Source organism: Delphinapterus leucas, chromosome 11 (genome assembly GCF_059928025.1).
Source record: "Delphinapterus leucas isolate spDelLeu-1000000601 "Yukka" chromosome 11, BTC_Dleu_Yukka2, whole genome shotgun sequence".
Taxonomy (NCBI): domain Eukaryota; kingdom Metazoa; phylum Chordata; class Mammalia; order Artiodactyla; family Monodontidae; genus Delphinapterus; species Delphinapterus leucas.
In genome coordinates this window covers 20,462,193-20,475,331 of record NC_143139.1, presented here as the reverse complement: position 1 = coordinate 20,475,331, position 13,139 = coordinate 20,462,193, and the positions used below count along the sequence as shown (strand labels likewise).

Here is a 13,139-nt window from a genome sequence, read left to right as displayed (position 1 = left end):
CCATTTCATAAACTTTTAACAGCTTTCAATTTGAGGCCTGAGGAAAGGAAAGAGAAAACAACAGCTTCTGAGAATGACGTTCTCAACTCATGACTCGTGAAACTGGGAAAGCAGAAACAAAACAGGTAGGAGCAACTAAACCATTATTGCCCTTGAGTATTTAAAATTAACCTTGATAGATGCAAGTGAATTATCTTCTAGAAGTGAGTCACAGAATTATTCATGCTAAAAAGGGAATACACCTCAGAGGTCACTCAGTCCAACCTCCTACCCATGGGGAAATCATCTCTTCAATAAGCCTCTGCTTGAGCTACAAGCATTGGAAGCCCTGGAAATGGAGCCATAGAATCCCAGATTCCTACAAGTAGGTCTGGGATCATGAAGACACTGATGTCCAGAAGATTTAAGTGGATAAATGGTTATTCGTGGAGCTGAGATCAGACTCATAGGACAACGCTCCATTCACTATACTCTTTTGTGAAATTAAAAATATTTGTCTCTCTGCTTAACTGAAATCTGCTTCCCAGTAACTTCCAAATTGTCCTCTCTGGAATAATGAAAGTGATAAAAATACCCATTTAACTTCTTAAGTTAAATAGCAACATATTACTTATTTGACAATCTATACCCTTTGAGAGATAGCCAAGAACCAGAAAATAGGCTGAAATCTTTGGAACAACCAAAATAGATGTTGATATCCATGCCCTTTATTCATGTGGCAGATCCTCACAGTTCACTCAGACGGTGGGCTCTGAATTTATACATAATTCTCACAAGCTTGACTGTCTTCTCAGCCCACAGATGATTAAAAACAAAAATTAAATGAGGGCACGAAGCTCTGTTAGATGGAGGTGTATTAATAGGTGTCACTTAAAAACAAAAACCCACTAACAGCAGATACTCTGGTGCCCAAAACACACAGAAATCTGGTGCTTCTTATTTTCAGGACCAACGGTTTTATATCTCAGTAGCCTGAAGAAATTCTGCGCCATGAAAATAACGCTAATACATGTGGAAATTACAGAATCTAATTATAAATATTTTTCAGGGATAAAGAGCTTGAAAAGCTTCAATTATGTGGAAAATTACCCATGTACAATTTATTTTGTAAGAATATTTTTTTGTAAAGATAACATTTCCCAATTAAGCTTGACAGTGTTTATGAGGCCCACAAGGAGGAAAATATATTTTTAAACTATTTCCAACATACGTAAGTAAGTTAAGAAAAATTAAACTCTTAATACTTAGAACTCCAGTAAAGATTCAGTTTTTAAAAACTCTCTGTGTTAGCTGTATTAAGAAGTAAGGCTCTGTCCTCCTCCTGACCTATATCTGAGCAACAGCAATCAAAGTTTTCAGACGTGGCCAACATTATGCTTCTGAAGTTGTGTATCTCAAAACACTGTCTTTGAATTTCCAAATTAAGCTTGTGTTCAGAAGAAATAATGAGTTAGTATAAGACTGTCTAAATTGCCCATCTGCTTTCCCACCAGGCAATCTTGATTTTTAGAAATAGTCCATCTCAAAACAAGTTCCAAGTTGTAAACCTCATTTCAACAGATGTTTTGTGCAATGGGTAGCAACTATTTTCATATGTTTCATAAGGCGAAACAAGCTGGCTTATGACGTTAATTTGCATGTACCTTTGCATTCTTCTTTATGCGTTTGGAGTTGGACCTGCCGCGTCTCTAGGGCATTTAGGTTTCACATGGAAGCAACTAAAACAATGGCCACTGTTTCCCCTGCTGTTGCCATCTGTGACGTAAGATGAGACCAATTGTCTTGGATACATTTTCTTTGAAGGAAGCTGAGATAAAACAACTTTCTAAATGACTATGCACTAAAGCTTTCAGGCAAAGGCCCTGCAATTAATTGGCTGCTGAAAATCAAAACCATGATATTGAGCTGTAATAATGTTAGGTATCAATAAGCGCTGACGTTTATGGATTGTGGACTTCATAACACTGTAATATAATGTGTTACTCAATGTTCTATAGAATTGTGCATTACAAATATTAAAGTTCATTGAAATCCATAGACTAGAAGAAAATAATTCACAACACACATATCTGTCAAAGTTCTTGTATCCAAAATATATAAAGAAAAGAAATCCTACAACTCAGTAACAAAAGGACAAGTGACCTAATTTGAAAAAGGGCAAAAGACTTAGATACTTCACAAAGAAGATATACAATGGCTAATCAGCCCAACAAATTAAAATCACAGTGAGATACTCCGTCGTGTAGAGAAAATGAAAAAGACTGACATCACCAAATGCTGGGGTTGTGGATACCTGAAACTCCCACACATTGCTGCTAGGAGTGTGAAATGCTACAAACTCTACGGAAAACTGCTTGCAGTTTCTTAAAAAGTTAGAATTACAACTCTACTATGATCTAATATCTCTGCTCCTAGATATTTCTCCTAGGTTAAACAAAAACACAGGTCCACACACAGACCTATACACAGATGTTCATAGCAGCTTTCTCCCTAACAACCCAAAACTGTAAATATTAGGTTGGCCAAAAAAGTTTGTTCGGGTTTTTCCATAAGATTATGGAAAATCATCTTGGCCAACCCAATAATTTAGATGTCCAATAATAGGAGAAAAGATAATCAAATTGTGGAATGTTCTTACAAAAAAATGTGACTCAACCATGAAAAGGGCATCCCATTGATAAATACAGCATAAAGTACTACGCTCAAGGAAACACACACAGACACACACAAAAGTATATACTGTATAACTCAATTCTAGAACAGCCTAAACTAACCCACCAGTGATAGAAATCAGATCAGTGGTTGCTCCTTGTGGTGGCGAAGGTAGAAGTGGGGAGGAGCTGGGAAGTAGCGCCAGGGAACTTTCTGGCGTTATAGCAGTTCCGTGTTTCGATGTGCATTTGTCAAACCGGTTCGACAGTACACTTAAGATCTGAACGTTGTATGATATGTTAATTACTCATCAATAACAAAGAATTAAAAAACTACAACAAGAGGGCTTCCCTGGTGGCGCAGTGGTTGAGAGTCCGCCTGCTGATGCAGGGGACACGGGTTCGTGCCCCGGTCCGGGAAGATCCCACATGCCGCGGAGCGGCTGGGCCCGTGAGCCATGGCCGCTGAGTCTGCGCGTCCGGTGCCTGTGCTCCGCAACGGGAGAGGCCACAACAGTGAGAGGCCCGCGTACCGAAAAAAGAAAAAAAAAAAACTACAACAAGAACGAAAACAATGGGGCTTATAAAATAAATAGGGTTAGGAAGAGACCACTAAAAATGTATATGCAACATTGTAACCAGAGCGCTAACAAGCACAATTAGTAGTAGTACTTAAAAAGATAACATGGATCACTGAGACATGCAACTTAAAATGGCTAAAGGCTGACTCCCAGGATCCTAGAAATGCACAAAAACAATGGAGTGGAAATGCTGGTGACACTTTAAATGGCACAGTGCTGGTGGGGTGCTGAGAAAATGCAGATGGAAGTGGAACTCTGAGGCAGTGGGGCTGCTACAGCAACGCAGGCAGGAATACAACCTGCCGCAAAACGGAGCTCTGCTGGGCTGGGATGGCACGTCTCTGGGAGGGAGGCCCAGGTGCAGACCCTTGTTTTTAATTTTCTTAAAATAAAGGTGAAAGTCTCCTGCTGCCTATTAGCAGCCAAGCTGAGGGCTTTTTCTTCTCCTGCTGAAGGTAATAGTTGTATTCCTACCAATCCAGGTCCTATACCCAGGAAAACTGTGAATGAAATGCCCATATTATCCTTACACGTCTTCACCCATTTGTCAATCGTGAAAGAGACAGTTTACGTGATAGAAACATACTCTAGTAGAATAGACTGTACCCAGTATGGCCAAGCATTAGCCACCATTTGCATTTGTTACGTTATTTGTAAATTAACAACTCTGGCATTTTCTGGAAGAAGATACTGAGGCTCAGAGAGGGAAAGAGATTTGCCCAACTTTATCAAAGTCTTTTGTAGACTTAGAATCTAGGTTTGTTTAACCTCAAATCCCATGCTCTTTATCTTTGTGCAATGCTTTCTCCTAGATTATTTCATCCATACCTGCCTCTTTCATTTGGGAAAACGTAGGCCCCCATCCCATCAGAGCTGTCCAGCAAGCTGTATTCGACTTTGGTTCTCTCCTTGGTGCTCACCCCAACACCTGTGTTTAAGTGTCTCCATCACCTGAATCCCCCTTCCTGTCTCATTTCCGTCTTGTGTACTGACTGCTCAGGACATGTGGCTCTCATCTTGCATTCATCCTCAAAGCCGTAGGCTGTTATCTGCCCCATACATCATGCCCTCCACGCTAAGAATAGCAAGCTAGAAGAGAGTTTCCAGTGAGTTCATCTAGGTGAAAGCCTCCTCTAAACTATAAAGTTCATATCAGATACTACGTTCAAATAAGGAATTATAATATACAGGAGCTTCTCAGGCTCTCTCCCCAAAGAAATATTTATGGTTTCTAAAGGAAATACTTACGGTTTCACTCATTGTCTGTTGAATGAGCAAGTGAATGAAGATTTTATGTAGATAAGGGCAAAAAAGGATGAATACTAAAGGGGTGATAGCTTGGATTAGATCATTTAGTCTCTGTTTCCTGCACATTGGATTCACCCTAATATGTTGCATGCATACCCTAGATCTAAGAAGCTTTATTCCTTTTTAAAGCAAACATTCATTTACATATGCACTGTTGCCTTTGTTAAGATACTTAGAAACATATGAAGAAGTAGAAGAAAGAAAATATATGTTACCACTCAAGAAATTTAGTAGTTCTAATGGTGCATTTCAGGGGGGCAAGCATGCATACTAATTACCTCATAAATCTGTTCAGTCCTGCTGGCAACTGAAAACTTGAACAATATTATTTATTCAACATTAAATTCAGGTATCTCATCAGATGTCATAAGCGACTTCCTACTTCCAGCTTGTGAACATTGTCATTGACCTAAACATTTGGACACAGCAATTGCATCCTCACACAATTTGCTAATGACCCTGTCTTAGATGCAGCAGAAAGCAATTGCCATACACTTAATGAATTTATGAAGCTAACTGGAAAGCTTCACAAGAACTAGATGGATTTAAACAGTTTTGCTGTCTGACTCAGAATTCAAGCAGTATGTGATGGCAGTGGTCATGGTGGAATGTGTGAGGATGTGTTTGTGTTGCAACTGTCCTACCTTGTTGACGTTCGTTCACAGTCTATCTGGAAAATCTGCTCTATAGACTTTTTGAAAATATGTGCTACCCAAATTTCCCTCTTCTTATAAAGGTTGATTTTTTTTTTTTTTTTTTTTTTTTTTTGCAGTACATGGGCCTCTACCGTTGCGGAGCACAGGCTCCGGACGCGCAGGCTCAGTGGCCATGGCTTATGGGCCCAGCCGCTCCGCGGCATGTGGGATCTTCCCGGACCGGGGCACGAACCCGCGTCTTCTGCATCGGCAGGCGGACTCTCAACCACTGTGCCACCAGGGAAGCCCTAAAGGTTGATTTTTAAGGGCATTATTGGAAAGATCTTCGTAAGCAAAGGGTCTTAAGAGCAAAATGTTGATAGGTATGCCTTCTTTGGACAGCAAAAGATACTAACAAGTAAAGGAGCTAATAAAGCCTGGCAGACTGTGAGCAATTCAAGACAGAAAGGAAGCATCCACCCTACTTTATCCAGCCAGAAAAAAATACATGCATTCAACATAGGGCAGCTTTCATATTCTATTTTAAATGATATTTGGACCAGTTATCCCCTGAGGATAGACTGGGAAGACACTAGCAAGTTCATAATATTGAGAACGTATATTTTGGAATAAGTTACAAAAGCTGACTTTTCCAAGAAGGTACTACAAGCCATAGTAGGTTGGAGGAGGGGATAAATTCTTTGTTTTATAAAACTATGGGGTATAATATTGATTTAAGCAAAGGATAAAAATAACTGGATCAAAAGATTAGACCTCTAAGCACAGTGTCTAAAGCAAACACACCATAAACCAAATTTGGAATGCCTTAATGAAGGCATGTTCATGGCTCAAAATTAACAACTCTAATCACAAGGGGACATTCTCCAATGCCCTCTGAGCAATACAAAAAAATAACATAAAGATTATGTAACTTAAAGCATGCTTTACATTGTCTGACAGAGTTAAGCAGGGTAAAATGACACTTACTGTTATTGAAAATGATCAAGTTCTACAAGGCTTAGAAATAATAATAATAATAAAGTGTTGAATAACCACTGCTATCTTAGAACTAGCCAATTCCTTTAAACTCTTAAAGAGCTTTCTCAGATAACAGTAGAAAGGGTACAATAAATCCAAAACAAACACAAGTCTGAAATTTTCCATCACTAGCTTACCTTAAGCTTCTATTTAGTTATTACCCAAACCAATAACTTTCTATAAAAAGAACCTTTATACTGCTAGAACGAGAAGCCGGCTGGACAAAAGCAGTTGTCTGAGAAATGGTCACATACATAAGCTTCATTTTTGCTGAACCATGTTTCTAGAATAAAATAAGCTTAAAAATAATCTGACCTCTGTAATTTGACAATTGTCTTCTCACCTCAGTCCTCAGTAAAGGCTTATCTACTTTTAGGTAAAATGGCAAATGTTCTAGTTTTTAAAGTAAAATATATAGGTGAAGAACACAAAATTTTAAAAGAATTTTCACACATGTATAATATTTTGATACACATTGAATTCATAAGTATTTTGCTCAACTCTAAAATTACTGCTTAAAAGAAAATAGAGAGGCAGGGCCTCTTCTACCATATGATGGGTACAAACCAGCTAATAAAGTCAGAGTAGAATATGTAAACAATTTGCAAGTTCAACTATCTCATGCATACAAGATTGTTTTTCCATGTTTACTTTTATAGATACTGAGAGGTTTTGTTTAATTTTTAAAGAAATAACAGTCATGGAAAAATCCAGCTTGTAATAGACAACCAAAAGGGAAAGTTAATGGTTAAATCCATCCACCTAGCCACTAGGCAGATCTCTCTGGAAGCCCATAACACTGCTTCTGGAGCCATTTCATCATCATGAATTCAGTAATAAGATAGCAGCTGGAATCTAGAAAAATGGCTGTAGTCCTTCTGCCCCACCTCAGAGTGGACTGAATTCAGACATAACAAATACTTGCTACTCACTTTTCGGTTTTCTTGTCTTCTGCTCAAGTGTCTGGCAAGTGTTCACTAACTCAGTATTTATAGTCTGGAGATTTCGTTGATCCGAAATTGCTTCCTCTAATTTACGCAGCAAAGGCTTAGCTTTTTCCCTGGCAGAGTGGGCTGCCTGATCTCCATCCTCCACCTGGATACCGACAGTTAATGCTGGATTTTAGCAGGGTGGCCGGGAAAGAAAGCAATTGAGCACTCACTCTTATGCACACGAAACTGAAAACGTGCTTTTCTTCTCAGGGAAGTGATAAGCCTCCACTGAACTTCTGCAATTCTGTGTTTGCATGGGCTTCGTATGCCTGAGCTATTTCTACAGCGGCAAAAGTCTTGGTATGTCAAGTCGCCTCTTTCTGCAAAGTTGCCTCTTTCATCAGCAGGCTGTTGACACCGCCTCTTACAGCTCCCCCTTTACTTCCTCCGCTCACTGCTAGTCGAGAGGGACTGAACTTCGCAGTTCCTCTTTGTTTTTTTGGTTCCTCCTCCATTTTTACTTCAGGGTTTTAAGGACATCTGAGGAGACTTCCTGCGCATATAATGTAGTCAAAGGCCACCCTACCTGCTCCGCTGCCCCCTCCAACCATTGGCTGGCTTCTTGGACCTTCTTCCTGAGGATGGCTTCCTGGTTGACAGCATCCTCTTGCAGTTGTGTGATGGCTTCTAGTTGTTTCTGCCTAGTTAAAAAAAAGTCCAAACCACAAGCTGTCAGTGACATTTCAACAAAGAGTCACCCCCTGGGAAGTTATGACAAATTCAAACTTAATATACTTCCTCAGAGATGAGAGGAAAAAGTAAAAGTATTTACAATATAGATAAATGCTTCACAAATACAGAATTTTAATTAAAGCAATCGTATTGATCACTTAGTCTGATAACCTCTCTTTACAGATAAGAACATTTAGTTTCCTATTCTACACTGGAATATTCAGTTCCCCACAAGCTACATTAATAGTACTTAGCTACGTTGGCACTACAATAAGGTCACTGTGACAGGTGCCATATTTACATAGCACAGCTAGCTTTTTCAAAAAGAGAAAAAAAAAGAAAGGAAAGGAAAAGCGAAGAAGGGAAAAGAAAAAAGAGAGAAAAAAAGAAATAAGTGCTTTGTTTCATGACCTTAGCCTTTCTCCTTAAGAATTGTCAGTCGTGGTGTGACTATGTGCCATGAGCACAGGAAGGGCTGCTCCCAAGAACAGACAGAAGTTAGCTGTTAGTATTTCCACTGCAGTCCTCTCTTTTCTAAAGCCTTTCCCCTCCCTTTCTTCCTCACCCCAAATCTCTTAGTGTTGTTATGTTACTTCTCTTTTGGATCCAACCCTAATCCCCCAAATATATAAAAATGCATCTGTTAGCTGATGAGATTATTTAAACCATGCTATGTATCAGTATATCAATGGCTATCTGGAAACAACGTGACCTGAATAAGGACCTTAGCTCAAATGAATGAGAACCTTTGGGAGTTTCAAAGCAGTGAGGAAGACATTGTCAGGTTTAGGCCTTGTGCATACCTCTCAAATGTTAATACATAGTCAGAATCCCATTGTACATTGACATAAATCCAGCCCTGATTACAAGAAGGACCATATGAGAGACAAAGATGGTTTCAGAGAATGCTTCACCACTATGGTAAGCCAACAAACAAAACCCTAACCAAAAATAAAAACAACCTAACAACCTAAACACACATTCTACTGAGCATTGTCCAACAGCATGTAGTCAGTTTTTTCTTTTTTTTTTTTTAATTGTGGTTAAGAACATTTAACATGAGATCTACCCTCTTAGCACTTTAAAGTGCACCATACAGTACTGTTAACTATAGGCTCAGTGTTGTACAGCAGATCTCTAGAACTTATTCATCTTGTGTAACTGAAACTTTATACCCGTTGAATTACAACCATCCATTTGCCCTTCCCAAGCCCCTGGAAACCACCATTCTACTCCCTGCTTCTGTAAGTTTGACTACTTTAAATACCTCATGTAATCGGAATCATGCAGTATTTGTCCTTCTCTGACTGGTTTATTTCACTTATCATAATATCCTCAAGATTCATCCATGTTATCACATGTGGCAAAATTTCCTTCTTTATCGAAAAGCTTTCAAAAACTTTTTTTAAAAAAAGCTGAATAATATTTAATTGTATGTATATACCATATTTTCTTTATTCATCCTTAATGAACATTTAGATTGTTTCCACATCTCGGCTATTATGACTAATGCTGCAATGAACCTGAGTGTGCAAATATCTTTTCGAGATTTTACTTTGAATTCTTTTGGATATATACCCAGAAGTGGGATTGCTGGATCATATGGTAGTTCTATTTTTAATTTTTTGAGAACCTCCAAACTGTTTTCCATAGCAGTTGCACCATTTTACATTCCTACCAACAGTATACAAGGGTTTCAATTTTTCTACACCCTTGCCAACACTTGGTATCTTTTGGGTTTTTTTTTTTTTTATAATAGCCTTCCTAACAGGTGTGATTCATTCATCATTGTGAATGACTCATTGTGGTTTTTAATTGCACTTCCCTGATGACTAGTGCTGTGGAACATCTTTTCACGTACTTGTTGGCCAATTTTATATCTTCTTTGGAAAAATGTCTATTCTTTTGCCCATTTTTAAATTGGCTTTTTTTATTGAGTTGTAGAAGTTCCTTCTATATTTTGAATATTAACCTCTTTTCAGATATATGGTTTGCAAATATTTTCCCCCATTCAATAGGTTACCTTTTCACTCTGTTAAATCTTTTGCTGTGTGCTTTTTAGTCTGATGTAGAACTACGTGCATATTTTTTCTTCTGTTGCTTGTGCCTTTGGTTTCATATCCAAGAAAATATTGCCAAGACCAATGTCATGAAGCTTTTCCCCTAAGTTTTCTTCTAGGAGTTTTACAGTTTTAAACCTTATGTTTTAGTCTTCAATCCATTTTGAGTTGATTTTTGTATATGGTGTATGATAGGGTTCATCTTTATTCTTTTGCATGTGGATATCCAGTTTTCCCAGTATCATTTGTTGAAAAGACTATCCACTCTCCATTGTGTATTCTTGGCACCCTACTTGAAGATCAGTTGACCATACATGTGAGGGTTTATTTCTGGACACTCTATTCTATTCCATTGGTCTGTAGCTTTGTAATATATTTTGAAATCAAAACGTGTGATACCTCCAGCTTTGTTCTTCTTTCTCAAGATTGTTTTGGTCCTTTGTAGTTCCACATGAATATTAGGATTGTTCTTTTCTATTACTGTAAAAAAATGTCATTTGAATTTTGGTAGAGATTGCATTGAATCTGTAGATTGTTTCGGGTAGTACAGACATGTTAACAACATTAAATCTTCCAATCCATAAACACAAGATGTCTTTCCATTAGTTTGCATCTTCTTTAATTTATTTCAGTGTTGTTTTATAGTTTTAAGTATGCAAGTCATTATCTCCTTAAAGTTTATTCTTATTTTATTCTTTGGATACTATTTTAAATAGGATTGTTTTCCCAGTTTCCTTTTCAGAAAGTTTATTATTAGTGTATAGAAATGCAACTGATTTTTGTATGTTGCCACTTTGCCGAATTTGTTTATTAGTTCTAACTGCTTTTTGTGGAGTCTTTCTATATACGGATCACGTCATCTCCAAACAGAGATGATTTTACTACTTCCTTTCCAATGTGGATGCCTTTTATTTCTTTTCTTTGCCTAATTGCTCAGGTTAGTACTTTCAGTACTACGTTGCATAGAAGTGGTGAGAGCAAACATGCTTGAGCTGTTTCTGATCTTAGAGCAAAAGCTTTCGGTCTTTCATCATTGAGTATGATGTTAGCTGTGGGCTTTTCACATACGACCTTTATTATGTTGAGGTAGTTTCCTTCTATTTCTAGTTTTTTGAATATTTTTATCATGAAAGGTGTTGAATCTTATCAAAAGCTTTTCTGCATCAATTTAGATGATAATGTGCTATTTATCCATCATTTTGTTAATGTGGTGTATCATATTAATTGATTTTCATATGTTGAACCATCTTGCATCCCAGAGATAAATCTCACTTGGTCATGGAGTATCAACTTTTTAATGGGCTGTTTAAAATGGTTTACTAGTATTTTGCTGAGGATTTTGTATCTATATTCATCAAGGATGAATAGTTTTCTTGTAATGTCTTTGGTTCTGGTGTCAGAATAATGCTGCCCTCATAAAATGAACCAGGAAATGATCCCTCATCTTCAATTTTTTGAAACTGTTTCAGAAGGACTGACATTAATTTTCTTTTAATGTTTGGTGATTCACCAGTAAAGTCATCTGGTCCTGGCTTTTTATTGATTGGGAGTTTTTTGAATACTGCTTCAACCTCTTTACTAGTTATTAGTCTGTTCGGATTTTATGTTTCTTCCTGGTTCGGTCTTGATAGGTTGTACGTTTCTAGGAATTTATCCATTTCTTCAAAGTTTTCCAATTTATTGCTGTATAGTTGTTCACAGCAGTCTCTTATGTCCCATTTTCCCCCTGGTGGCATCAATTTTAATGTCTCTTCCTTCACTTCTCATTTGAGTTTTCTCTTTTCCTTAGCCTAGCAAAAGATTTTCAATTATGTTTATCTTTTCAAAAACAAACAAATCAAGTCTCATTGATTTTTTTAAAATGTTTTTATATTATCTATTTTGTTTATTTCTGCTCTAATCTTTACTATTTCCTTCCTTGTGCTTACTTTGGACTTAGTTTTTTCTTTTCTTTTTATAGTTCCTTGAGGTGTAAAGTTAGGTTGTTTGAGATCTTTCTTCTTCTTCTTCTTCTTTTCTTTTTTTTGGCTGTGCTGTGCAGCTTGCAAGATCTCAGTTACCCAACCAGGGATTGAACCTGGGCCATGGCAGTGAAAGCCCAGGATCCTAACCACTAGGTCACCAGGGAACTCCCAAGATCTTTCTTCTTTTTAATGTAGGTATTTATCATTACTAACATCCCTCTTAGTACTGCTTTTTTTTTTTTGCTGTATGTGGGCCTCTCACTGTTGTGGCCTCTCCCGTTGCGGAGCACAGGCTCCGGACGCGCAGGCCCAGCAGCCATGGCTCACGGGCCTAGCCGCTCCACGGCATGTGGGATCCTCCCGGACTGGGGCACTAACCCATGTCACCTGCATCGACAGGCGGACTCTCAACCACTGCGCCACCAGGGAAGCCCCAATATATTCTGTAGCTATTTGGTGGAATCCTTTATATATGTCTGTTAGGTCCATTGTATCTATAGTATTGTTCAAGAGTGCTGTTTCCTTATTGATCTTCTGTCTCAATGTTCTTTCCATTATTGAAAGTGGGGTATTGAAGTCTCCTACAATGACATTATATTGCTATCTATTTCTCCCTTTAATTCTGCCAATGTTTGCTTTATATATTTAGGTGCTCTGATATTGGGTGCAATTATATTTATAATTGTATCTTCCTGGTGAATTGACTCATCGTTTTATAATATTCTTTGTCTCTTATGACAGATTTTGACTTACAGTCTATTTTTTTGGGCATAAGTATAGTCATCCCTGTTCTCTTTTGATTAGCATTTGCACATAATCTCTTTTACCATGCCTTCACTTTCAGCCAATATGTGTTCTTAAATCTAAACTGAGTCTCTTAGAACAGTAGGGAGATGCCTTAAAAAACTAAAATAGAGCTACCATTTCAACCAACAATCCCACTCCTGGGCATATATCTGGAGATAACCATAATTCAAAAAGATACAGGCCCCCCAGTGTTCATTGCAACACTATTTACAATAGCCAAGACATGGAAGCAACCTAAATGTCCATCAACAGATGAATGGATAAAGAAGATGTGGTATACATATACAATGGAATATTACTCAGCCATTAAAATGAATGAAATAATGCCATTTGCAGCAACATGGATGGACCTGGAGATTATCATACTAAGTGAAGTAAGTCAGACAGAGAAAGACAAATATCATATGATATCACTTATATGTGGAATCTTT

The 13,139-nt window shown here is 37.8% G+C and overlaps 1 protein-coding gene across 4 annotated transcripts in view; it reads right to left on the bottom strand.

Annotated features, from left to right (window-relative positions):
- The window catches only part of IRAG2 (inositol 1,4,5-triphosphate receptor associated 2), a 97,159-nt gene that overhangs the window by 46,401 nt on the left and 37,619 nt on the right, over nt 1–13,139 (bottom strand). For 2 of the 4 annotated variants that reach the window (XM_022577794.3, XM_022577799.3), the window contains exon 1: nt 7,146–7,322. Coding sequence is in view for 1 of the 4 variants with exons in the window: in XM_022577793.3 (XP_022433501.2) it covers nt 7,146–7,308; nt 7,732–7,846 (278 nt within the window). In the remaining 3 variants the exon portion in view is untranslated. Of the gene's footprint in view, nt 1–7,145; nt 7,323–7,731; nt 7,847–13,139 lie in introns of those variants that run through there. The other 2 variants (XM_022577793.3, XM_022577798.2) reach the window with 2 other exon arrangements.